The following is a 27,992-nucleotide window of genomic DNA, read 5'->3' on the forward strand; positions in this document are numbered from 1 at the left end:
CTTGGCATACTCTCAGCTACTAGAATCCATTAAAAACAAAATAGACTACTTAACAATCAAAAAAGTTTGAGAGACAACCAAGAGCTAGGGCAGGATTGAACAATAAGGTTCATCTCCTACATGGACTCACTCCTTCAAGTCTGGGCAAGGTGGCTGTTTCATCTAATGCATAGAAACCAATGTAGAGAATCAAGGAAAATGAAGAAACAGAGAAATATGTTCCACAGGAAAGAACAAGATAAAACATCAAAAAAAGACTTTAATGAAACAAAGATAAGTAATTTACCTGATAAAGAGTTCAAAATAACTGTCATAAAGATTCTCACTGAATTTGGGAGAAGAATGGATGAATACAGTCAGAACTTCAACAAAGGGAAAATATAAGAAAGTATCAAAAGAAGTCACAGAGCTGAAGAATACAATAACTGAAAAATACACTAAAGGGGCTCAAGAGTAGACTAGATAAAGCAGGAGAAAGGATCAGTGAACTCAAGGACAGGACAGTGGAACTCTCCCAATCAAAGCAGCAAAAAGGAAACAGAGTGGAAAAAAAAGTGAAGATACTTTGAGGGACTTACAAGACAACATCAAGCAGACCAACATTTGCATTATAGGGGTGCCAGGAAAATAAGACAGAAAGGGGCAGAAAATTTATTGAAAGAAAATAATGGCTGAGAAGTTCCCCAACCTGGGGAGGGACTGATATCCAGATCCAGGAAATCCAGAGAGTTCCAAATAAGATGAACCCAGAGAGACCCACACAAAGACACATTATAATTAATGTGTCAAAAGATAAAGACAAGGAGAAAATCTTAAAAGCAGCAAGAAAACCCCCCAACCTATTCCATATAAGGGAATCCTCATAAAAACAACAGATTTTTCAGCAGAAACTTTGCAGGCCAGAAGGGAGTGGCACAATATATTCAAAGTGCTTAGAGGAAAAACTGTCAACCAAGAATACTCAATCTGGCAAAGTTATCATTCAGAATTGAAGGAGAGATAAAGAGTTTTTCCAGAAAAGCAAAAGCTAAAGGAGTTCACCACTAAACCGGCCTTATAAGAAATGTTAAAGGGACTTCTTTAAGCTGAAACAAGAAGGTGCTAATCAGTAACAGAGAACATATTAAAGAATAAGTATCACTGGTAAAGGTAAAATTCAGAATAATCTAATGTAAAGGTGGTAGATTAATCACTTATAGAGCTAGTATGGAGATTAAAACACAAAACTAATAAAAATAACTATAATTATAATGATTAGTTGAAGAATACACAGGATAAAAAGATGTAAATGTGACATCAAAAACATAAAACGTGGGGGTGGGGAGAGCAAAACTGTTGAGCTTTAGAACCTATTTAAATTTAAGTTGTTACCAGCTTAACACAGACTGTTATAAATAAGTTCTTATATGTAAGCTTCAAGGTAACCACAAAGAAAAACACCTCTAGTAGATACACAAAACATAAAAGAATCTAAGCATACCACTAAAGTATGTCATCAAACCACAAAAGACGACAACAAGAGAAGAAGAAAGGAATACAGGACCTGCAAAACAGCCAGAAAACAATTAACAAAATGGAAGTAAGTCCATACCTATCAACAATTACTTTAAATGTCAATGGGCTAAATTTTCCCATTGAAAGATACAGAGTGGATTAAAAAAACCCACCCATCTATATGTTGCCTACAGGAGACTCACTTCAGATACAAGGACACAGAGACTGAAAGAGAGGGGATAGAGAAATATATTCCCTGCAAACGGAAACAAAAAGAAAGCTGGGGTAGCTATACTTACATCAGACAAAATAAACTTTAAAACAAAGATATTAATAAGAGACAAAGAAGGGCATCACATAAAGGTGTTAAACAAATAAGAAAATATTTGTAAATATTTATGCACCCAACATAGGAGCACCTAAATATATAAAGCAAATATTAACAGACCTACAGGGAGAAAAAGACAGCAATACAATAACAATGAGGGACTTTAATACCCCACTTACATCAATGGATAGATCATCCAGACAGAAAATCAATAAGGAAACACTGGCCTTAAATGACATGTTAGAACATAGAGACTTAACAGATATATACAGAACATTTCATCCAAGAAGCAACAGAATGCACAATCTTCTCAAGTGCACATGGAGTATTCTCCAGGATAGATAATATATGAGGCCAGAAGACAAGTCTTAACAAAGTTAAGAAGACTAAAATAATATCAAGCATCTTTTCCAACCACAATGGTAGGAAACTAGAATTCAATTACAAAAAGAAAACTGGAAAATGCACAAATATGTGGAAATTAAACAACATGCTACTGAACAAATGGGTCAAAGAAGAAATCAAAGAGGAAACAAAAAATACCTTAAGACTAATGAAAATGTAAATACAGCATACCAAAACTTATGGGATGCAGCAAAAGTAATTCTAACAGGGAAGTGCATAGCTATAAATGCTGACGTCAGGAAACAAGAAAAATCTCACATAAACAACGTAACTTTACACTAAAGAAACTAGAAAAAAAAACAAATTGAGACTCAAAGTTAGTAGAAGAATTAAAATAACAAAGGTCAGAGTAGAAAAATGAAATAGAGACTAAAATGACAATAGAAAACATCAATGAAATCAAGAGCTGCCATTTTGAGAAGATAAACAACAAATGGACAAACTTTCAGCTAAAGTCAGAATTGAAAGAGGTGACATCAAAATAGATACCACAGAAATACAAAGAATGTTCAGACACTACTATGAACAATTATATGCCAAAAAATTGGACAACCTAGGAGAAATAGATAAATTCTTTGAAACATAAAACCTTCCAAGACTGAATCATGAAGAAATAGAAAATCTGAACAGACCAATAGGGAGGTTGAATCAGTAATCAAAACCTCCTAAAGATAGCCTCATCCACCAGAAGGCAGACAGCAGAAGCAAGAAGAACTACATTCATGCAGCCTGTGGGAAAAAAAAAACACATTCACAGAAAGATAGACAAGATGAAAAGGCAGAGGGTTATGTACCAGATGAAGAAACAAGATAAAACCCCAGAAAAACAACTAAATGAAGTTGGAGATAGGCAACCTTCCAGAAAAAGAACTGAAAATAATGATAGTGAAACAGATTAAACCTCAGAAAAACAACGAAATGAAGTGGAGAGAGGCAACCTTCCAGAAAAAGAATTCAGAATAATGATAGTGAAGATGATCCAGGACCTCGGAAAAAGAATGGAGGCAAAGATAGAGAAGATGCAAGAAATGTTTAACAAAGACCTAGAAGAATAAAGAACAAACAAACTGAGATGAACAATAAAATAACTGAAATGAAAACTATACTAGAAGGAATCAAGAGCAGAATAACGGAGGCAGAAGAATGGATAAGTTACCTGGAAGAAAGAATGGTGGAATTCACTGCTGAGGAACAGAATAAAGAAAAAAGAATGAAAAGAAATGAAGACAGCCTAAGAGACCTCTGGGACAACAATAAACGCAAGAACATTCGCATTATAGGGGTCCCAGAAGGAGAAGAGAGAAAGGACCTGAGAAAATATTTGAAGAGATTATAGTTGAAAACGTTCCTAACATGGGAAAGGAAATAGGCACCCAAGTCCAGGAAACTCAGAGAGTCCCATACAGGATAAACCCAAGGAGAAACATGCCGAGACACAAAGTAATCAAATTGGCAAAAATTAAAGACAAATAAAAATTATTGAAAGCAGCAAGGGAAAAATGACAAATAACATACAAGGGAACTCCCTTAAGGTTAACAGCTGATTTCTCAGTAGAAACTCTACAAGCCAGAAGGGAGTGGCATGATATACTTAAAGTGATGAAAGTAAAGAACCTACAACCAAGATTACTCTACCCAGCAAGGATCTCATTCAGATTTGAAGGAGAAATCAAAAGCTTTACAGACAAGCAAAAGATAAGGGAATTCAGCACCACCAAACCAGCTCTACAACAAATGCTAAAGGAACTTCTCTAAGTGGGAAACACAAGAGAAGAAAAGGACCTACAAAAACAAACCCAAAACAATTAAGAAAATGGTCATAGGAAAATACATATCAATAATTACCTTAAATGTGACTGGATTAAATGCTGCAGCCAATATATATACTGTCTATAAGAGACCCACTTCAGACCTAGGGACACATACAGACTGAAAGTGAGGGGATGGAAAGAGATATTCCATGTTAATGGAAACCAAAAGAAAGCTGGAGTAGCAATACTCATATCAGATAAATAGAATTTAAAATAAAGAATGTTACAAGAGACAAGGAAGGACACTACATAATGATCAAAGGATCAATCCAAGAAGAAGATATAACAATTATAAATATATATGCACCCAACCTGGACCACCTCAATACATAAGGCAATTGCTAACAGCTAAAAAACAGGAAATAGACAGTAACAAAATAATAGTGGGGGACTTTAACCAATGGACAGATCATCCAACGGACAGATCATCAAAATGAAAATAAATAAGGAAACACAAGCTTTAAATGACACAACAGGCCAGATAGATTTAATGGATATTTATAGGACATTCCATCCAAAAACAGCAGGTTACACTTTCTTCTCAAGTGCACAAGGGACATTCTCCAGAATAGCTCACATATTGGGTCGCAAATCAAGCCTCAGTAAATTTAAGAAAATTGAAATCATATCAAGCATCTTTTCTGACCACAACGCTGTGAGATTAGAAATGAATTACAGGGAAAAAATGTAAAAAACACGAACATGTGGAGGCTAAACAATACGTTACTAAATAACCAAGAGATCACTGAAGAAATCAAAGAGGAAATCAAAAAATACCTAGAGACAAATGACAATGAAAACACGACGATCCAAAACCTATGGGATGCAGGAAAAGCAGTTCTAAGAGAAAAGTTTATAGCTATACAAGCCTACCTCAAGAAACAAGAAAAATCTCAAATCAACAATCTAACCTTACACCTAAAGGAACTAGAGAAAGAAGAACAAACAAAACCCAAAGTTAGCAGAAGGAAAGAAATAATGAAGATCAGAGAAGAAATTAATGAAATAGAAACAAAGAAAACAATAGCAAAGATCAATAAAACTAAAAGCTGGTTCTTTGAGAAGATAAACAAATTGATAAACCATTAGTTAGACTCATGAAGAAAAAGAGGGAGAGGACTGAAATCAATAAAATTAGAAATGAAAAAGGAGAAGTTACAACAGACACCGCAGAAATACAAAGCATCCTAAGAGACTACTACAAGCAACTCCAGGCCAATAAAATGGACAACCTGGAAGAAATGGACAAATTCTTAGAAAGGTATAACCTTCCAAGACTGAACCACGAAGAAATAGAAAATATACACAGACTAATCACAAGTAATGAAACTGAAACTGTGATTAAAAATCTTCCAACAAACAAAAGTCCAGGACCAGATGGCTTCACAGGTGAATGCTATCAAATATTTAGAGAAGAGCTAATACCCATCCTTCTCAAACTGTTCCAAAAAATTGCAGAGGAAGGAACACTCCCAAACTCATTGTATGAGGCCACCATCATCCTGATACCAAAACCATACAAAGGTACTACAAAAAAAGAAAATTACAGAATATCACTGATGAATATAGATGCAAAAATCCTCTACAAAATACTAGCAAACAGAATCCAACAACACATTAAAAGGATCATACACCACGGTCAAGAGGGATTTATCCCAGGGATGCAAGGATTCCTCAATATAGGCAAATCAATCAATGTGATACACCACATTAACAAATTGAAGAATAAAAACCATATGATCATCTCAGTAGATGCAGAAAAAGCTTTTGACAAAATTCGACACCCATTTATGATAAAAACTCTCCAGAAAGTGGGCATAGAGGGAACCTACCTCAACATAATAAAGGCCATATACAACAAAGCCACAGCAAACATCATTCTCAAAGGTGAAAAACTGAAAGCATTTCCTCTAAGGTCAGGAACAAGACAAGGATATCCACTCTCCCCACTATTATTCAACATAGTTTTGGAAGTCCTAGCCATGGCAATCAGGGAAGAAAAAGAAATAAAAGGATTACAAATTGGTCACTGTTTGCAGATGACACGATACTATACATAGAGAATCCTGAAAATGCCACCAGTAAACTACTAGAGCTAATCAATTGGTAAAGTTGCAGGATACAAAATTAATGCCAAGAAATCTCTTGCATTCCTACACACTAATGATGAAAAATCTGAAAGAGAAATTAAGGAAACACTCCCATTTACCACTGCAACAAAAAGAATAAAATACCTAGGAATAAACCTACCTAGGGAGACAAAAGACCTGTATGCAGAACACTATAAGACACTGATGAAAGAAATTAAAGATGATACCAACAGATGGAGAGATATACCATGTTCTTGGATTGGAAGAATCAGTATTGTGAAAATGACTGTACTACCCAAAGCAATCTACAGATTCAATGCAATCCCTATCAAATTACCAATGGCATTTTTTACATAACTAGAACAAAAAATCTTAAAATTTGTATGGAGACACAAAAGACCCCGAAGAGCCAAAGCAGTCTTGAGGGAAAAAACGGAGCTGGAGGAATCAGACTCCCTGACTTCACACTGTACCACAAAGCTACAGTAATCAAGACAATAAGGTACTGGCACAAAAACAGAAACATAGATCAGTGGAACAAGATAGAAAGCCCAGAGATAAACCCACACACCTATGGTCAACTAATCTATGACAAAGGAGGCAAGGATATACAATGGAGAAAAGACAGTCTCTTCAATAAGTGGTGCTGGGAAAACTGGGCAGCTACATGTAAAAGAATGAAATTAGAACACTCCCTAACACCATACACAAAAATAAACTCAAAATGGATTCGAGACCTAAATGTACGACCGGACACTATAAAACTCTTAGAGGAAAACATAGGAAGAACACTCTTTGACATAAATCACAGCAAGATCTTTTTTGATCCACCTCCTAGAGTAATGGAAATAAAAACAAAAATAAACAAAGGGGACCTAATGAAACTTAAAAGCTTTTGCACAGCAAAGGAAACCATAAACAAGACTTAAAGACAACCCTCAGAATGCGAGAAAATATTTGCAAATGAATCAACGGACAAAGGATTAATCTCCAAAATATATAAACAGCTCATGCAGCTCAATATTAAAGAAACAACCCCATCCAAAAATGGGCAGAAGACCTAAATAGACATTTCTCCAAAGAAGACATACAGATGGCCAAGAAGCACATGAAAAGCTGGTCACTATCACTAATTATTAGAGAAATGCAAATCAAAACTACAGTGAGGTTTCACCTCACACCAGTTAGAATGGGCATCATCAGAAAATGTACAAACAACAAATGCTGGAGAGGGTGTGGAGAAAAGGGAACTCTCTTGCACTGTTGGTGGGAGTGTAAATTGATACACCCACTATGGAGAAGAGTATGGAGGTTCCTTAAAAAACTAAAAATAGAATTACCATATGATCCAGCAATCCCACTACTGGGCATATACCAAGAGAAAACCGTAATTGAAAAAGACACATGCAACCCCAATGTTCATTGCAGCACTATTTGCAACAGCCAGGTCATGGAAGCAATCTAAATCCCCAACAACAGATGAATGGATAAAGAAGATGTGGCACATATATACAATGGAATATTACTCAGCCATAAAAAGGAACGAAATTGAGTCCTTTGTTGAGACATGGATGGATCTAGAGACTGTCATACAGAGTGAAGTAAGTCAGAAAGAGAAAAACAAATATCGTATATTAAGGCATGTATATGGAACCTAGAAAAATGGTACAGATGAACTGGTTTGCAGGGCAGAAGTTGAGACACAGATGTAGAGAACAAATGTATGGACACCAAGGGGGGAAAGCCGTGGGGGGCTGGGGATGGTGGTGTGCTGAATTGGGCAATTGGGATTGACATGTATACACTGATGTGTATAAAACTGATGACTAATAAGAACCTGCTGTATAAGAAAATAAATAAAACAAAATAGAAAAAAAAAAAAACAAACCCTAAAAACAAAACAAAAGAAAAACCTCCTAGCAAACAGAAGTCCAGGATAAGACAGCTTCACTGGTCAATTCTGCCAAATATTCAAGAATTAATACCAATCCTTCTCAAAACTCTTCCAAAAAAACAGAAGAGATAAGACTTCAAAAGTAATTTTAAGAGGTCAGCATTACCTTGATACCAAAATCAGACAAGGATGCCACAACAAAAGAAAATTACAGGCCAATACCCCTGATGAATATGGATGCAAAAATCCTCAACAAAATATTAGCAAACTGGACTCATCAATACATGAAAAGAATCATACACCATAATCCAGTGGGATTTATTCCAGTGATGCAAGGATGGTTCAACATCTGCAAATCAATGTTATATACCACATTAACAAAATGAAGGATAAAAACCATATGATTATCTCATTAGATGCAGGAAAAGCATTTAGGAAAATTCAACATTTATGATAAAAATTCTCTGCAAAGTGGGTACCGAAGGAATGTACCTCAACATAATAGAGGCCATATATGATAAGCCCACAGCTAACATCATACTCAATGGTGAAAAGCTGAAAGCTTTTCCTGTAAAATCAGGAACAAGACAAGTATGCCCATTCTCACCACTTTTATTCAACACAGTATTGGAAGTCCTAGCCCGAACAATTAGGCAAGAAAAAGAAATAGGGGCTTCCACTGGTGGCGCAGTGGTTGAGAATCTGCCTGCTAATGCAGGGGACACGGGTTTGAGCCCTGGTCTGGGAGGATCCCACATTCCGCGGAGCAACTAGGCCCGTGAGCCACAACTACTGAGCCTGCGCGTCTGGAGCCTGTGCTCTGCAACAAGAGAGGCCACGACAGTGAGAAGCTCACGCACCACGATGAAGAGTGGCCCCCACTTGCCACAACTAGAGAAAGCTCTCACACAGAAACGAAGACCCAACAGAGCAAAAATAAATAAATTAATAAACTCCTACCCCCAACATCTTCTAAAAAAAAAAAAAAGAAATAAAAGGCATCCAAATTAGAGAGAAAGAAGTAAAATTGTCAGTATTTGCAAATAACATGGTATTATAAATAGAAAACCCTAAAGACTCCACAAAGAAAGTGTTAGAACTAATAAAGAAATTCAATAAAGTTTCAGGATACAAAATCAATATACAAAAATCTACTGCGTTTCTATACACTAATAACAAACTATCACAAAGAGAAATTAAGAACCAATCCCATTTACAACTGCATGAAAGAGAATAAAATACCTAGGAAAAAATTTAACCGAGTAGGTAATGGACCTGTATACTGAAAACTATAAGACACTGATGTAAGGAATTAAAGAAGACACAAATAAATGGAAAAATATTCTGTGATCATGAATTAGAAGAACATTGTTAAAATATCAACACCATCCAAAGCAATCTACAGAGTCCATGCAATCTCTATAAAAATTCCAATGGTATTTTTCATAGAAATTGAACAAATGATCCTAAAATTTGTATGGAATCACAAAAGTCCCTGAGTAGCCAAAGCAATCTTGAGAAATAAAAACGAAGATGGAGGCATCACACTTTCTAAATTTAAGCTATAATTACAGAGCTATAGTAATCAAAACAGTATGGTATTGGCGTAAAAACAGACATATATATCAACAGAACAGAACAGAGAGCCCAGAAACCACACATGTATGGTCAATTAATTTATGACAAAGAAGCCAAGAATATACAATGGGGGAAAGAACAATCTCTTCAATAAATGGAGATGGGAAAACCAGACAGCCATATGCAACAGAATGAAACTGAACCGCTATCTTACACCACACACAAAGCATTAATTCCAAATGGGGTAAGGACTTAATAGTACCTAATGTAAGACCTGAAACCATAAAACATCTAAAAAAAAATAGGTGGTAAAGTCCTTAAGTCTTGGCTATGACTTTTGGGATTGACACCAAAAGCAGAGACAACAAAAGCAAAAATAAACAAGTGGGACTACATCAAACTAAGATGCTTCTGCACAGCAAACGAAACCATCAACAAAATGAAAAGGCAACCTATTGAATGGGAGAAAATATCTGTAAATCATGTATCTGTTAAGGGGTTAGTATCCAAATTATATGAAGAAGTCATATAACTCAATAGCAAGAAAACCAGTAATTTCATTTAAAAAATAGGCACAGAATCTGAATAGACATTTTCCCAAAGAAGACATACAACAGACATATGAAAAGTGTTCAACATCACTAATCATCAGGAAAATGCAAATCAGAGACACAATGAGATATCACCTCCTAACTGTTAGAATGGCTATTATCAAAAAGACAAAAAATAACAAGTCTTAGGAAAGATATGAAGAAAAGGGAATCCTTGTGCTCTCTGGGTGAGAATGTAAATTGGTGCAGCCACTATGGAAAACAGTTTGGAGGTTCCTCAAGATAGACCTACTGTATGATACAGCAATCCACCCCTGGGTATTTATTCCAGCGCCCCCCCCCCCCAAATGAAAACACTAAGTTGAAAAGATATGTGTGTGTGTGTGTGTGTGTGTGTGTATATATATATATATATATATATATATATATACACACACTGCCATGTTCAGTCCAGCATTATGTACAACAGCCAAGATATGTAACCTAAGTGGCCTTTGATGAGTGAATGGATAAAGATGTGACACAGACACACACGCACACGCACACGCGCACACAGTGGAATATTGCTCAGCCATTAAAAAAAAAAGAAATCTTGCCATTTGTGACAACAGGAATGGACTTTGAGTGCATTATGCTAAGTGAAATAAGTCAGAGGAAGAAAAATACTGTACGATGTCACTTTTATGTGGAATCAAAAGAAAAAACTGAGCTCACAGATAGGCGGCTGTCAAATGTGGAGAAGCTAGGGCGTGGCGGGGCAGGGGTGGTGGGTGAAAAGGATGAAGAGGACAAAAGGTACAAACTTTCAGTTATACAATAAGTAAGTCAGGGGATGTAATGTACAGACTGGCGACTATAGTTAATACTGTACTGCATATTTAAGTTACTAAGAGAGTGGCCGACCCGTCAGCAGCTGATGGCGGTCTCGAGGGGCAGTGCCATGCTGCTCCCTGCAAGCTGGTCCCGCGGCCAGGCGGGAAGCTGGCCCGAGGGCGCGGCGCCATGAAGCTGTACAGCCTCAGCGTCCCGTACAAAGGCGATGCCAAGGCGGTGCCGCTCAAAGCTGCGTACGACGTGTCCTCCTTCAGCTTCTTCCAGAGGTCCAGCGTTCAGGAATTCATGACCTTCACAAGTCAACTGACTGTGGAGCGCTCTTCAAAAGGCAGCAGAGCTTCTGTCAAAGAACAAGAATATCTGTGCCATGTCTAAGTGAGAAGCGACAGTCTGGTGGGAGTGGTCATTGCTGACAGTGAATACCCATCCTGGGTGGCGTTTACCTTGCTGGAGAAGGTACTAGACGAATTTTCCAAGCAGGTCGAAAGGCCAGACTGGCCAGTTGGATTCCCCAATACCATCCAGTATGCAGGCCTGGACGGTCACCTCAGTAGATACCAGAACCTCCGAGAAGCTGACCCAATGACTAAAGTGCAGGCTGAACTAGATGAGACCAAAATCATCCTGCACAACACCGCGGAGTCTTTGTTAGAGCGAGGCGAGAAGCTAGATGACCTGGTGTCCAAATCTGAAGTGCTGGGAATACAGTCTAAAGCCTTCTATAAAACGGCCTGGAAACAAAACTCGTGCTGTGCAATCATGTGACAGCAGCTGGCAGAGGCCCCTGAGCTGGAACGTCACCGTCATTCACGTCGCAACTGCAGCCCCCAGGAAGCAGAGCCGCTGTGGAACGACCCGAGGGGGACAGACTCAACTTTGGCTTTGGAGCTCCTGGGAGGAACCGAAGGGTGGAAGGGACCTGGCGGTGGGGAACGTTCAAATTCACATGTCTAGTAATTTGAGGCCCCCTAAAAGTGTATTTTTGGGGCCAAATGAAACCATAAAGCTCAGTGACTCCCGTTTAAAAAAAAAAAGTTACTAACAGAATAAATCTTAAAAGTTCTCATCACAAGAAAGAAAAATTTTGTAACTATGTGTAGTGTTGGATGTTAACTAGGCTTATCATTTTGCCAGTATACACGATTATCAAATCATTATGCTATATGCCTGAAACTAATATAAAGTTTCACATCAATTATACCTCAATAAATAAAAGGAATGACCTTTGCCTCTTTTAAAATTAAGTTTTATACACTATGCTTATGTAATAAAACAGATTCCATAGTCCTTCTCCTACCAATTTTGTCACTTAAAAACATGCTCAAGGGCTTCCCTGGTGGTGCAGTGGTTGAGAGTTCGCCTGCCGATGCAGGGGATGCGGGTTCGTGCCCCGGTCCGGGAAGATCCCACATGCCGCGGAGCGGCTGGGCCCGTGAGCCATGGCCGGTGAGCCTGCGCGTCCGGAGCCTGTGCTCCGCAACGGGAGAGGCCACAGCAGTGGGAGGCCCGCGTACCGCAAAACAAAAAACAAAAAACAAAAAACATGCTCAAGATTATAAGCTAATTCAGTAAAGAGACTTTTTTTGGTGGGGGAGGTTTCTTGTAAATTCAAGTCAGGAAAAGCTACGAATGAGGGCAGAAATCAGTTGTGATAAGTTAAAGGAATAACTAGTACCTACCAGCCATGAGTAAAAAGAAAAAAAACCCAGAGATAAGACACTGATAACACAAGCCAAATTATGACCATAAATAAAGTTTTCCTGGCACACAGCTACACTCATTCACTCAAATATTGTCTGTGTCTGCTGTGATACCAGGACAGAATTGATTATAGTTGCGATGGAGACCATATGGGCCCCAAAGCCACAAGTATTTACCATGTGGCCCTTCACAGAAAAAGTTCACTGATTTCTGTCACAGGTTGTGGGTTTGTTTAATAAATGTTAATGGTTTGTAAAAGCTCCTTCCTGTAAGAATCAAACACATAAAAATTACATACCAGCAGCAGACTGTTCCCTAACAGAAGAATGTGTGGTTTTTCACACCATTACTGAAGTAACTGTATCCTAAGCAAACACTCACCCTGGCCATCAATTTTTTTCTCGGGAAAGTACCCATAGCACTTATAGCTTAGAGCAGTATAACTCCCCGGTATTCCTTTCAAGATAAACTAGTCGCAAAATATACTTCTAGGCCACACATGTAGTCACTTAAAACACCATTTATAAGCTTCCAGTTGTGGAGGTCATAAGTACGAATGGACGGCTCAGCTGGGTCTCTGCTCAGGGTCTCATGAAGGCTGAAATCAAGGTGTGGCTACGCTTGGCTCTTATCTGGAGGCTCTGGGAAAAAACCTGCTTCCAAGATCATTTAGGCTGCTGATAGTATCCAGGTCCTTGCATGAGGGTCCCATTTTCTTACTGTCTGTCAGCTGGGGTCACTCCATGCTCTTAAAGGCCACCTGTATTCATGTGGTCCCTCTGTCTTCAAAGCCAACAGCAGCATGTCCTTCTCACGCTTCAAATCTCTCCGACTTCCACTTCTGCCACCAGCCAGAGAAAACTCTTTGCTTTTAAAGGGCTCATATGATTATGCTAGGCCCACTCAATAGTTTGTCTTAAGGTCAACTGATTACTAACCTTAAGTACATCTGCAAAAACCCCTCTGCCAGGTAAGATAACATAATCACAGGAATGATGTCTCATATTCACAGGTGAGGGAATAAGACAAAGGGTGAGGGTCACTGGGGTGGTCATCTTAGAATTCCACCTCCCACACAGTGTTTTGGGTAAAGTTGATCCTGATTTGCAAATCTGGGAAAACTAAATTCCTAGCTGTTGAATGGGAGAAAGTGTCAGCAACCCCTCATTAAATTCAAAGGTTCAAAAGTCGGGCAAACAAAATTGGCTCCCAACCATAGGCAGGCTAAAGTTCCCCTATGTGAATTTATTGAATATATTGTTTTTGGAGGGGGAGGGAAGGTTACAAAAATGTGTTTCCTCATGTCCTGAATAATTAGTTATTAGCTACCAACAACTAACTGTCAAACCAGGGTTAATCAGGTCCCTTGTGTACCTGAACACAGAATTAACCCAATGCTGTGAGGCAAGTGAGCAACCTTCTCAAGGCTCCAGGGAAGAAATTTAAAATGGTCCTCTAGCAACAAATCACCAAGAGAATTAAAGCCTGTTCATTCATCATCTCTCAGCTACCTCAACTCCCCAGGACAATGTGTGTCCAGTCTGTTAGACAATGGTTTCTTTTGAAGTGTTCTTTTAACCACTTTTCTTATTCAGAAAATTCCATATCAGCTTTACCTCCCATTGAAGACGTGAACATCAGAGTGAGCTCAATGGTACTCTAGTAGAAGAAAAATGAAAAAACTGATTTAGGCATAGATTTATTACTCTAAAAAGAGAATTCAATATATCTATTTATGAACAGGAATTATTGGTGCAGATTAGAAGCATATGGCACAAAGACTGGGGGATAGTTTTGCCAGCATTTCTACCTCGGAGGTAGTAGTATCAATTCTATCTATCAGCTCTTTAACATTTCCTACCATGCTTGGAATGGCTTTTCTGAATTAAGTGGAAAATGAACTGTGTTCCTCCTTTGTTTAAGCCAGGAAGTAGTAATGCTGGAAATACACTTTAAGTGACTGTGAGACTTTTTCATTCCAGTTACATGCCGAGATCACACTTCTTTCTGTAGAAACTTAGAAAATATATTGGAAGATAATGGAAAATTTATATAGAAATATGCACATACCTACATATCATATATGCACTATATATAAATATGCACTTTGTCTTAGAAACTGTGATGGATATTTTCTGTTTGTCCCTCTAGATCCCTCCCTACCCTTGTCCCACCAGCCCTCTGCCCTAAAAAATGACATAGGTTCCCTTAACCCCTAGGCTTCTGGTTTGGTGAAGCCAAAGGGAAGGCATCATCTGCTGATACTTTATATTCCTCCTTATCCTTATTAGCTTGTATAACTAATTTGCCTGAAAGGACAGTGTCTTTTACTGTTTGGGGACAGATTCAATCTGGGATGAGCCCACAGAGCCAAGCCCAGTCCTGTGTGCTCTATGCTCTACAGCTGTCTGTCTGCTATATTTATTTGATGTGTTTATTTAATGAATCTTTAAACAGTCCTCATTCTGAGCCAGACACTGCTCTAATATATTGTAAATATTAGCAATCTTCATAATTACCCCGAGAGGCAGATGTTATGGTCATCCCCATTTCACAGATGAAACTGAGGTACAGAGAGGTTCAGTGACTTGAGAACAAACTAGTAAGGGGAGGAGCCAGGACGTGAACTGAGCCTCTGCTTTCAAGCATTGTGTTCCGTTGCCAGTCACGAAAAGTAGTGCCACCAAAACAAAAAGCTTTGGTTGGGATGGGTGAGTGTGTCATTGCTCCAGTGTTGACCTTCAACATGTTGTTAGATAAGAATAAGCTAGAAAATAGATTTTAGGGAGAAGAAATGATAACATACTCAGAGTTACTCTAAGTATTTAACAAACCTCAGCTGGGTATATACCGAATACTCTTGCTGTTCCATGTTCTACAATCCTACATATAGCAAATACTACCAGTCTGTCTCCATTGTAAAATACACAAAAAACAATAACAATAACTTCTCATATCCTGAAATATCATTTCATTGTCCCAGTAGCGCTAAAATGTATGAGAAAACAGGTCTGAAATATTTTGAAATAACATTATTAGTGCTATATCTGCAACATCAAAAGACCCTGCAGGTGGTGGTGTCACTCAGTCACAGAAGATTCATGGTCTGAACGTGGAGAATAAGCATGTGTAATGTGCAGCTGCCACATAAGAATTTGGTCGTTAACGAGCTCAAAGCAACACAACAAAGAGAGATTCAGTCAGCAAAAAAACTGTCTGCTCAAATGTCAGCAAAAAGAAATCCCTAGAGATGACAACTGTACAGTTTATAATCCACTATTAAATAATTTTAACTCATTGTATAAAGGCACTCGAATATTTAATACTGAACATTTTTTCTTACATGACAAAAGAAAAATGCAAACTTTACATAATTACCAAAAATACATACTTGCTTAAATGCTAGACATGGTACCAGAATCATGATGGCAGTAATCTGTGGGAGTAGGAAGAAAATAATGAACATCTGCTGCGCCAGTAACTGGACTAGGTGCTTTTCATATTTTTAATTTTTAAAAAATTTCATGTGATCTGTATAACAGCACCGAGAAGTGGGTTTGCTCCCTGCAATTTACAGATGAGAAAACTGTGACTCAAGTTAACTAAATGCTCCAAATCGCTGTCAGACATGGTGGTGAACAGACCATAACACAGGTCGTTGGACTCCTCCGAGCCTGGTAATCTTTTCATTGATTTGCTCATTGTCTCCTGATGAAAATCCACCTGAATCCCAGAGCCTACTGTATTTACTTTAGATATTAACTTTACCTAAAAATTAATTAATTTGTGACTATCTTCACTGCACTAAAATCACCATCAATAAACAAATGTGTATACTTAATACCAAAAGTTGAAGCTAAAATAAGAGCTCAGAATTTAAAAATCAAGAGCCTCTCATAATTTTCATTGTGATAACTGTAGATGTACCAAAAAAGTACAAAGAATAATACCAACATCTGTGTCCTCATTATTCTGATAAAGAAATAAAACTGCCAATTAAGAAACCCCCTAAAAGTGTGTACCTCCTCAACTGCAGTCCATTCCAAGTAACCACTACCCTGAATTTATCATAGATTTCTTTATATTTTTACTGTACACTATTTCTAAGCAACAAAATACTGTTTTTCACATTTAAATTTTATATAACTAGCATGATGCTATATATTTTTCTGTTCTTGTTTTTTTTACTCAATATTACATTAATAAATTTCACTCATGTTGACATCTATACCTCTAATTCACACATTTCTCATAGTATTAAACTTGTTTTTAATACCGAGAATATTTTGAGATGTTTTCTGTTTGTATGAGTCTGATTACATGAAATGACTAACTCCAATATCTTTCTGAACCATCTAGCCAGAACACAGCTGAAAGGCAAAATATGCCTTCATGCATTCCAGCTCTTTAGTTTTAAGGGATCCATCCCCTTTGGCCCATCCTCAGAACCCAACAACTACTTTTACGTATCTGGCTAAATTCTAGCTCAAGTTGGTAAAGGTGTATGTGCGTATTCACTGAAGCACTGTTTAGATGAGTAACAGTATCTACTAATGGGGGCATGGTTAAGGAAATTATGGTACCTCCATACTATGGAACGTAACACAAACATGAAAATGAATGAGAGAGCTATACATACTCTGGAGGTTTAAAACATATCCACAAATTCTTTGATATGCCTCCCTTCAAAAGGTGAAGTCTAATTTCACTTCCCTTGTATGTGGACCTAACTTAAAAACTTGCTTCCAGCAAAGAATATGGCAAAATGATATAACTTCGGAGGCTAGGTCAGAAGAAGGATTGCTTCTACTTGGCTCTCTCTAGGATCTAGTGAATCTCTAAGATGGCTCATTCTTGGGGAAGCCTGCTACCATGTTGTGAAGATTCTCAAGCAACCCTATAGAGAGAGGAACTGAGGCCTCCTGCCAACAGCCTGTCTGTGAGTTTTTTCACCTTAGAAGTAAAGCCTTCAGCCCCACTCAAGCCTCCAGTACTGCAACCTCAAATCTACCTCCAGCTAAGTGCCCAGTTAAGCCGCTACTGAACTCCTGACTCACAGGAACTCAGGTAATAAATATAGTCAAACCACTAAGTTCTGGGGTTCTATTATGTAGCAATAACCAATAATGTACTGACACTAAAAGCTCAACAGTTTGGTCAAAAAAGCAAGTTGCAGACCATTATGTGCCTATCTCATATATTCATACCAGTAAATAGTGATTATTTCTAGGGAATTGTTGGGAAGGAAAGGGAGGATGGGATCAGATCTTTTTTATTTTATATGCTTTTGCATTGTTTGAAAGATTAAGTGCATGCATTATTAATTTCTAAAAATGCTTAAAAACTTATAAGATTTAAAAAATTAATATGAAATTTTAAGCCAATTGAGATTTTAAAAAAATTTCCTCTCACCCCTTGTTAAAGAGAAGAACAAAATTTCTTTAATTTTAGACATAGTGCCAGCAAGTTCTATTATGTGGTTTCCTAGTTGACTGCTGATTAAAAGCAAATTGAGAGAGGAGTGGGCTGTTGGAGGGAAGCATAATGACAATACAAAGACATGACAGTTGAGTCTGTTAGAAAAAAGGAGAAGCTAAAATAAGCCATCTGAAGCCACTCAAGTGTAGGAACAAAGACCCCTATGTATTCTCTGAGGATGTAACTGTTTCACAAGGCTATGATTATAGAAACAATATTTATAAGGCAGTGAACAGTTTATGAAGTATTCCATGTACTAAATTTTATCTTATCCCACAATAAACCTTGAGGCATATAAAAGTATTTTTACTGCTATTTTATAGATCTGGAAACAAAGCCAGGAAGTGAATGGAGCCAAGGCACAGAGTCCCTGAATTCCATTCTGAGTTTGAACTTGATTACACAGATAACGCTATTTATCTGATACTGAAAAGGGAGAGGGTCCAGCCTGTAGATGTGGGACCCCAAGTCACTACAGCCAGAACGACCATCCAACTCTGCACGGACTGCATGCTCACCAGCAACCTTTTCAGAAACAGTCTTGGGGAAAGACAAACCTTCTTAATCAGGGGTTTCTGGGAAACGCTGGAGGCAGAAAATCTGTTTGCTGAAACTGTAGAAGTGGTAATGAAGAAAATTCTAATTGGTATCAATTAGTATTCTCAAGATGGTAGAATGTGTTTAATTATCTGTCAACCAATCGCTTGCGATTTTGAAGAGGCAGCCAGGTATGTTAGAAAGAAACCCAGGCTTTTGCCATCAACCACTCCTGTGCTTAAATGGTTGTGCAGTTACTTTCTAAGTATACAACTTTTCCTCACCTCTAAAATAGGGAAAATAATACTTAGTTCATCTGGTTATTGTGTGGAATTCAGTAACAAGCGTGAAATACCTGCAAAATGCTTGGCAGCAGTATTATGTTCAACCAGTATCTACCATTTTTAGCACCTCCACCCTCATTTTACAACAGGGAAGGTACAACTAAAGACAGCCTGGACCACCTTTCCAGCACAGACCCACTCCTTTCCCCACTCCTTTCCTCACATCGTGTCCTCCAATGACAAATCTGCTTCTTCCTCACTCCATCTCTGAACGTCACATCCACTCAGAACTAGTTCAAGTGCTATTTCCTTCAAGATTTTCCTAACTGAAAGTAAATCTCTCCCTCTTCTGAGTGCAAGTTCCTACTATACTTAGCATATTTTTTTATTATAGCTATTTCTGTTCTTATTTAAGTATCATGAGGGCAGTGTCTATATCCATTTGGCCTCCATAGCTCTCACAAAACCTGGCACACTGCCCGACACATTAGGTTCAGAATGAACATTTGCTGAGTGGATATAACAAAAGAATACCAGAGGCTTATGTAGCAGAATTATCACTGAACTTTGATAGGAAGGTCAGCTAAATTTTTATAGCTTTGAGTCTAAGTTACTATAGCAACCTATTAGAATTCTGACTTCTCCACTCTTGAGCACTGTATTTGGATCGTTCTTAACAATAATAATAGTTAACATATAAATAGTGTTTATTATGTGCCAGGCACTGTTCTAAGTGCCTTACATGTATTAACTCACTTAATCCTCACAGCAACCCTATAAAGAAGTACTAGAAGAAAACTGAGGCACAGAGATTTTTAAGGTCATATCATAATTCCTTTCTCTCTAACTGTGTAAGAAAAACAAAGGCCAATGAAAACTCAGATTGGTAAAAATAAGAGCCAACAATTTAAAAAAGCTATAATGGCCAAAGAGAATTTATTATGTATTGTAACACTCCTCAGTTTACCTCAGCCAATCTTCATAAAACCCCTGTGGGTTGGAATTAGTTCTATGCCTTATTTTCCATTCTTCCCCTATGCATATTTTAATGGATATTATTGATAATATTTATGTTCTCCTCAAGGTAAAAGAAGTTTCTACTATCTAACATCCAAAATCAATTTCCACTGATCTACCGAAACACTTATAGTTACTTCTAACTAAATAGTGTCAATGTCAAGCAAAATTGTCTCCCTATCTCTAGGTACTGGACTTCCCAAGGGACTTAACTTTGCCTGAGGTCAGCTGCCTTGCAGCTAACTAGTAGATGGACAAAGCACATATAAGAGATTTTAAAACAGAACAAAAATGTATTTAACCAAAACCCTGTCCTGAGTAGAAAATAATGCAGGATCAATTTCTTTATAATAATTTATCCCTACTAAAGAGGTTGCTATGTAAGTTTTAGCTATCTCAAGGAAGTTATAAATTTGTCTTTGACGTCATAATAATGTAAAACCCCAGAAAAGTTTACACCCAAAGGTATACAAGGATTTTGGTATGCCTTTTGTTGCTGTTGTTTAACACGGAAAGCAAATTTACTTACTAGGATATGAAGATAAAGACTGAATGAGCATGTGGCTTAATGTTTACAAAGGCTGCTTCATTTCCCACTTATTGATCAAAAGCCATGGCTGGCTAATACATTCACAATTAGAAAACTTCTATTTGATTTAGTGATATCCCAACTACCATAGAACAGCAAATAACTGATGTATATGCCCATTCACAAAACTTTTTATTAACTGAACAGCAAGCTGTGGATAAAAAGTTTTGTGTCTGGGCACATGCAGCAGTTATTTGCTATTCTGTGGTAGTTGGGATATCACTAAACCAAACAGAAGTTTTCTAATTGTGAATGTATTACTGTCTACTGTGGGACAATTTAAGTTGCAGAATCAAGTTGCAGGGTTTTGGCTTCTTGCAAGTTCTCTTTGCACAACCTTTAGTCTGTGGTTGGAACACACTACATGTATCTTATCCACCCTCTATATCTAGCTAGTGGGCTGAAAAACACTAGTATTCACAGTTGGCTTAATGTCCCAAACGGTATATGCTTTTTCCCTGTAAAGGTTGGATTATGTACCTCAGGGAAGGAGGCTCAGTCCTTCTTGGCAGCTGTTTTCCTTAAAGCTGCTCAACCCCTCCCTCTTCCTCTAGGCACGGATGTGTGTCCCCACCCTTTTCCTTATGAACTTGAGGGCCCACTTGTCCTTGGAAACCTTGACAGTCCCATGTGTACACGACTCACACAGAGCGAAACCATATACCTCTGGGATTAGTCCAGCACAAACTGAGTGTGCTTGGCCACCTTGTGGTCCTTGCTGAGGTCCGTGGCCACGGCACAGAGTAATGACCACTGCTTTTCAATGGCTGCTGCAGCAGAAGGTTGAATTAAATTAACACATTTAAATTAATTCTTGTTCCCTGGGCTTTTTGATTGTATTTAGTTTCACGAAAGCCACCCCAGGTCCCTGCTGAAGTAGTACACGCCCAATAACTATGAGGAACAAGGGGAAGGGTAGAAGTGGTAGAGAAGGAATAGGGTGGGTATAAGTTCTAAGGAAACAGACTTTAAATGTAAACAGTCTGTCAGTCCATTCAGGGAGACAAAGAATATTTTCTCTATGTTGAGATGTAGAAAAGAAGAATATACATATACCTTTTGAGAATTATCATGATAACTTTCTGGCAAGACATACTTCTAGTGTAAGAGATTCCTGAAAAAAAAGTGAAAAGCAAACAAGAAAAGTGATTCTAGAATATTTTTACTCCATATCAGAAATTCCTGGCCATCTGGACAATTTACAAAGATAAATGAAAATGATACTCTGAAATTCATGAGAAATGGTCCCTCTCCATCAAAGTGGCATAATATTTTTCCCACAGCTCACATATGAATACAAAGCTGACAAGAGATGTTTCTGAAGAGAAATACCAATAACTATTGGCCATGTACTCTGGTCGGGCAAAATCATTACTACTGATTGTGGCTATGTGGTGTAGTGAACATCCACTGTTTTTTCCCTGTCCAGCTCCTGATGCTCATTTTTTTTTTTTTTTTTTTTTGCGGTACGTGGGCCTCTCACTGTTGTGGCCTCTCCCGTTGCGGAGCACAAGCTCCGGACACGCAGGCTCAGTGGCCATGGCTCACGGGCCCAGCCGCTCCGTGGCATGTGGGATCTTCCCGGACTGAGGCACAAACCCGTGTCCCCTGCATCTGCAGGCGGACTCCCAAACACTGCGCCACCAGGGAAGCCCGTGATCCTCAGTTTCTGTCACAGTTTCCACTCTTCCTGAGAGATGCATCCCTCACATTCCATGTAGTTTGGAGGGACTGTCAATGGGTGGGCAAGTGATTCAAATTAGGCCAATCAGACTCTCCCAGGAATCTGAAACTCGAGCAGTGTACACTAGGATGGAAAACAGTTGACAGTCATTTTAACGGCAACTCCCTAAAGATATCTTCTGTTCACTCCTGCCCTTGAAATCCCTGGGACTAGGTCTAGTTGTTCAATTCTTTCTCTTTGATTTTGTGAGTGACCCCATTGGTGTCCAACAATTTCTTATTTGCCTAAGTTAGCTAGAGTTGGTTTCTGTTGCTTGCAACCAAATACTTTCAACAATATGAAAACTAAATCTGTGACGATGTCTACTTTATTTTTCCTGTTCTTCATAAACAAGTTTATCATTTCTCTTCAGTTTTTTCTTTTTCCTTTCCAACAATGTACTTTTCAACTTGTGCCAGCAGGAAGATTACACAAGCTATTTACTGAAAGGCAAGTTCTGGTGTGTGAACTGCAAGCTTCTAAAATTAGACTTTTCTCTTTGAAATGGACTTTGATACCCCTCTATGAACCTTTGACTCTAAGCTAACAAACACGAAAACATGAATGCCTGTGTCTGTGTGCTGTAATGCTACTATATTTATGCCAAGCCAACTGGATTATGTCTTGATTGTAAACTGTTATAATCATAGCACTCAACTAAGAAGATGTTTTACACCTTATACATAGCACCTTTAATTGGTAAGCTAGTATGTATTTCAGATGCAGCTAGACTCACCGAATTTACAGGGACCTAGCATCATATAAAGCACTTAGTCTAAAGATTTTATTCTGGGTCAGTATGATCTAGAGCTTAGTTATAAACAGAATCATTCTCAATCAAACCTAACATGAAGAGAGATTAACCTCTTTACAGAGATGGCAACACATACGTTGTACATGTGATGCCAAGTCTCATCAATACAACTATGCAATGCAACTAAGAATGTATTATCCTTGGTGTGTCAGAATTACTACGGATTGCTTAATCTCAAGGCTACTTTGTGAAACAGAAGCTTTTTGAATAAAAAGAAAGAAGTCATGGCAAAACTTGGATTACATAACAACTCTTACAAGAAAATTTAATACCTAGGACAATTAAACTCAATTGAAAAAATTAGGAACTGAATACTTTCTCCTCTCTGGTAAGTTTAGGCATTCACTGAGGAACTATATAGTACTTTTTGGTTTATAATTTTCACATATAATTAAGCATTAGCATAGCTACCAGCATAAATAGGTTAAATAAGCAAAAGAAACAAAATCATACAACTAAGGGAAAGACAAGTGATGTTTCCTGCTGACATCTTCTAAATCCTATGGTTTCTCCATGATAAACCCCTGAGAAGTTGGACAGTTGACTTTCCTTCGGAGGGAGATTCCAGAGACTTTCATTTTTCACCTCTGCCCTTGGACTTTCTGTTGCCTCAATCTGGAGTGTCCTGTTCTTCTCCTGGTGAGCTCCTATGGGTCTGGCAAAGCTGGTGACTTCTTCTTGTTTCCTCACTGGGTCTTGAGAACACACATCACATGGTGCTGGTCACTCTCGTTCATGACCATAGAGCATGATCTTGACAAGAGCAAGGATTCCCTTCTTTCACTGTTGTATACTGAGTCTAGCAGTGTTCCTGGGACTTGGGAGCCACACATTAATTGTTTACTAGATGTAAAAAGACAGCTTCTCGGGCTTCCCTGGTGGCGCAGTGGTTGAGAGTCCGCTTGCCGATGCGGGGGACACAGGTTCGTGCCCCGGTCCAGGAAGATCCCACATGCCGCGGAGCGGCTGGGCCCGTGAGCCATGGCCGCTGAGCCTGCGTGTCCGGAGCCTGTGCTCCCCAACGGGAGAGGCCACAACAGTGAGAGGCCCGTGTACCGCAAAAAAAAAAAAAAAAAAAAAAAAGACAGCTTCTCATCTATGAAAGGAAGCAGATCATAAGATCCACATTTTGAAAATTTTAAAATTCACCCCTCCCTTTACTTAGAAGTATTTGTATTCTTCCTCTTCCTGAAATGCTGAAAGTAGTACATGTTGATGAAACACAATTCAAACAGCAGTGACTGCATATTTGCATATACTAAGAAACTCTTCAGAGTGACATCACCAAGATGGCAACATAGAACATTCCTGACTTCACTCCCCTTCACGAGAAGAACTAACGATGACTGTTCACTGACAAGACACCACTGAGAATCCAAGAATACGAGGGTGAGGCTAAAGCACCCCCGCCTCCGCCGCACCACAGAGACCAAGACAGACTGCATTAGAAGGGTACTGACCCTCCCCTGGACAGCACAGCACCATGCCAGGAGGTCCCCCTGCGCCTACAGTTCCTTTAGGGGTAAAGAGAGCCCAGCGTGGACATCCAGCTCCCACATTTTGTGGGTAGCTTCTCGGGAGCCCCCACTCCAGTCTTGTCCCCTGGGGACTGCAGGAGAATCTGTGGGGCTTGACCACTGAGCACCTGATAGTGATGAAGAAGGGGGCTAGGGGCTTGCAATGAGCGGCACTAGGATCTTGGTAGACCAAGTCCCTGCCTGCGCACCCAACTAGTAATCCCAACTAGCAGCTCTGCTCATCTGCAGAACCAAGTCGGGGCAGTCTGACTAGCGAACTCAGTGGCATGCAGGTCTGCATGCCTCAAATGAAGAGATTTGCTGGCCCTGGAGCCTGGTCTCCGTCCACTCCCAGGCAGGGGAGCTGAATCATACCAGGTCTACAGCTGAGTGCAGCTCCTGGCCCCTCCAGACCAGAAAGCCTGACAGGGAAAACCTGCAGGTGTTTGCCCTCCCACCATACCCAGGCAAGAGAGCTGAGTCATAGTCCTGGCCACTGAAGAGTGAAGCTCCCAGCCCTACCCAGGAGCTTCTGACAAGAATGCCTGGAAATAGCTGAGCAGTCAGAGCTGGCAGTCAGAGCTGGTAGTCTGCAGAGCAAAGCAAGTGGCACCGTTTGGCCAGGAAGCTTGGGGAACAGGTGGCTTGAGTCAAGACCACAAACAGACTTACCAGCCTTGGAGCAGGTTCTCCCCCTGTGCCTGGGTAGGAAAACTAATTTGTAGCCCTGACTGTTGCTGAATACAGCCTTCAGCCCATCTCAGCAGAGCACATGGGTGGCTGCGTGGCCCATCCAACAGCCTTGCTTACTGTTACTTGTCACGTGCTTACAGTGACACCTGAATAAAGAGCCAGTGGCTCTATCTGGCCAGAGAATTCAGTGTACAGTCTTGCCTGATTCAGGTTCCTAAACAACAAGCTGTGTAGGCCCTGGGACCCATTTTGCTACCACACCAGGGGAGAGAAGCTAACTCATAGCCCCATCTACTTCTGAATGTAGTACCCAGTCTGGACTGCCTACTAGGATTGACCAGAGAATCCAGGCAGTCGTGGAGCAGGGGACAAAGTCAGCAATCCTATCTACCTGCTCTTGGTTAGTGGTACCACCCCCTTACCCCTGACCTTAAAGCCCAGGCAGTGGCCTCACTCAAAATATACCCTGATAGCAAGCCCCACCTGCTCAAGGATGTTACCAGCAGACATATGCACAGACCCAAACTGAGCTGACTGGTAAAGAGCTGTCTCTGCCAAACCAGACCTGTAAAGACTGGAAGCAGAGGCCACTTACTCAAATGTACAGATACCAATATAAGGAATGAAGGATCACGAAAAATTTGTTGAGCATGACACAACCAAAGGAAACTAATAAAGCTCCAAAAACTGAACCTAAAGAAATGGAGATCTATGAATTGTCAAAGAATTCAGAATAATTAAAGAATTTTAGTGAACTGCAGAAACACACAGGCAACTAAATGAAATTAGGAAAACAATGTATGATCAAAACAGAAAGTTCAACAAAGAAATATAAACAATTTAAAAAAACCCCACAAATCCTAGAGCTAAAAAATACAATGACTGCACTGAAGAATTCAACAGACAACTCAAAAGCAGACTTGACCATTCAGAAGAATCAGTGACCTACAAGACAGAACATTTGAAATTATCCAGTCTGAAGAGCAAACAGAAGAAAGAAAAAAGAGTGAAGAAAGACTATGGGACTTATAGGACATAATCAAAACAAACAATATCTGCATTATGGGAATTCCAGAAGAAAACAGAAAGTATATTTAAAGCAATAACGCAATGTTCACAGCACCACTATTTACAAGACATGGAAACAACCTAAATGTCTGTTGATAGATGAACAGATAAAGACGTATGCATGTATACACAATGGAATATTACTCGGCCATAAAAAAGAATGAAATTATGCCATTTGCAGCAACATGGATGGACCCAGAGGTTATCATACTAAGTGAAGTAAGTCAGACAGAGAAAGACAAATATATGATATCACTTATATGTGGAGTCTAAAAAAATGATACAAATGAACTTACTTACAAAACTGAAATAGATTGACAGACGTAGAAAAAAATCTTATGGTTAGCAAAGGGGAGAGCAGAGTGAGGGGGGAGAGATAAGTTAGGAGTTTGGGATTAGCACATACATACTGCTATATATTAAACACATAAACAACAAGGACCTACTGTATAGCACAGGGAACTATACTCAGTATCTTTTAATAACCTATAAGGGAAAAGAATCTGAAAAAGGAAAAAAAAATATGTATAACTGAATCACTTTGCTGTACACCTGAAACTAACACAACATTGTAAATTAACTATACTTTAATAAAAGAAAAAAAATAAAGCAATAATGGCTGAAAACATCTGAAACTTGAGGAGAGAAATGGATTTCCAGATCCACAACGACTAAAGGACCCCAAATAGGTAGAATCCAAATAGAACTACACTGAGATACACTATAATTAAATTGTCTAAAGTCAAAGACAAAGATTTTTTTTGAAAATAACAAGAGAAAAGAGTACTTACACACAGTGAAACCCCATAAGACTAGTGGTGGATTTCTAAATAGAAACATTTCACGCCAGGAGAGAATGGAATTAGATATTCAAAATATTGAAAGAAAAAAGCTGTCAATCAAGAATTCTATACCTGGCAAAGGTGTCCTTCAGAAATAAAGAAGAGATAAAGATTTCCTGAAAAAACAAAAGCTGTGGGAGTTCATCACCACTGGACCTGCCTTATAAGAAATGTTAAAGAAATAAAATGGGACAATATAACTACTAAATGACAGTTTCTAAGATTTATCCTGCAAGAAACCCCTAATAACTGGCTCATACAGGAAGTTAAAACTGCCTAATTTTCACATTGTAACCCCTACCTCCCATCTTTCTCAAAGGCAAGGAAGTGTAATAAAGTGGGATTCTCTTCACCCTTCACTTTATGTAACCCCCAACTTTGTCCTTACTCTTTTCCTCTGTCTTTCATTATGAGGCTTTCCCTCTTTGGATACTGCCCACTCTTCCCCTCCAGCCTGCCATGATCTCTCAGCTGTTCTCATTCTTAACTTCTCCCCTGTAATAGCTGCCCAGATACGTGGTGGCCAGGTGTCTGGGTTTGACTGGGCCAATAAAACATTTGAGCTCAAACTCAAATACCCAGCCACCAGCCATCCCTTCCTCTTACCTGGCATACCCAATCCATCAGCAGAATCTATCTTCATCTCCACCACTAGCCACCTGGCCCATCATCCATTTAAACTAATTTGTTTAAAATCCTGCAATGGCTTCCCACTGCATTATTATCAAATCCATACTCCCTAAG

At 39.0% G+C, this 27,992-nt stretch overlaps 1 protein-coding gene and 1 pseudogene across 2 annotated transcripts in view; one reads left to right on the top strand and one right to left on the bottom strand.

Annotated features, from left to right (window-relative positions):
• TMEM123 (transmembrane protein 123) overlaps positions 1–27,992 on the bottom strand; it is a 72,593-nt gene that overhangs the window by 16,941 nt on the left and 27,660 nt on the right. Inside the window, exons 3-4 of one of the 2 annotated variants that reach the window (XM_060160285.1) lie at positions 16,078–16,122; positions 14,303–14,345 (exon numbers count right to left, since the gene is read on the bottom strand). The exons of the other annotated variant lie outside the window; for it this stretch is intronic. Of the exons in view, the coding sequence (XP_060016268.1) occupies positions 14,303–14,345; positions 16,078–16,110 (76 nt within the window). The 5' untranslated portion in view covers positions 16,111–16,122. The remainder of the gene's footprint in view (positions 1–14,302; positions 14,346–16,077; positions 16,123–27,992) is intronic. 2 annotated transcript variants of the gene reach the window in all.
• On the top strand, positions 10,982–11,992 carry LOC132526257 (synaptobrevin homolog YKT6-like; annotated as a pseudogene).

The sequence above is a fragment of the Lagenorhynchus albirostris genome, chromosome 9, assembly GCF_949774975.1.
Source record: "Lagenorhynchus albirostris chromosome 9, mLagAlb1.1, whole genome shotgun sequence".
In the NCBI taxonomy this organism is placed as follows: domain Eukaryota; kingdom Metazoa; phylum Chordata; class Mammalia; order Artiodactyla; family Delphinidae; genus Lagenorhynchus; species Lagenorhynchus albirostris.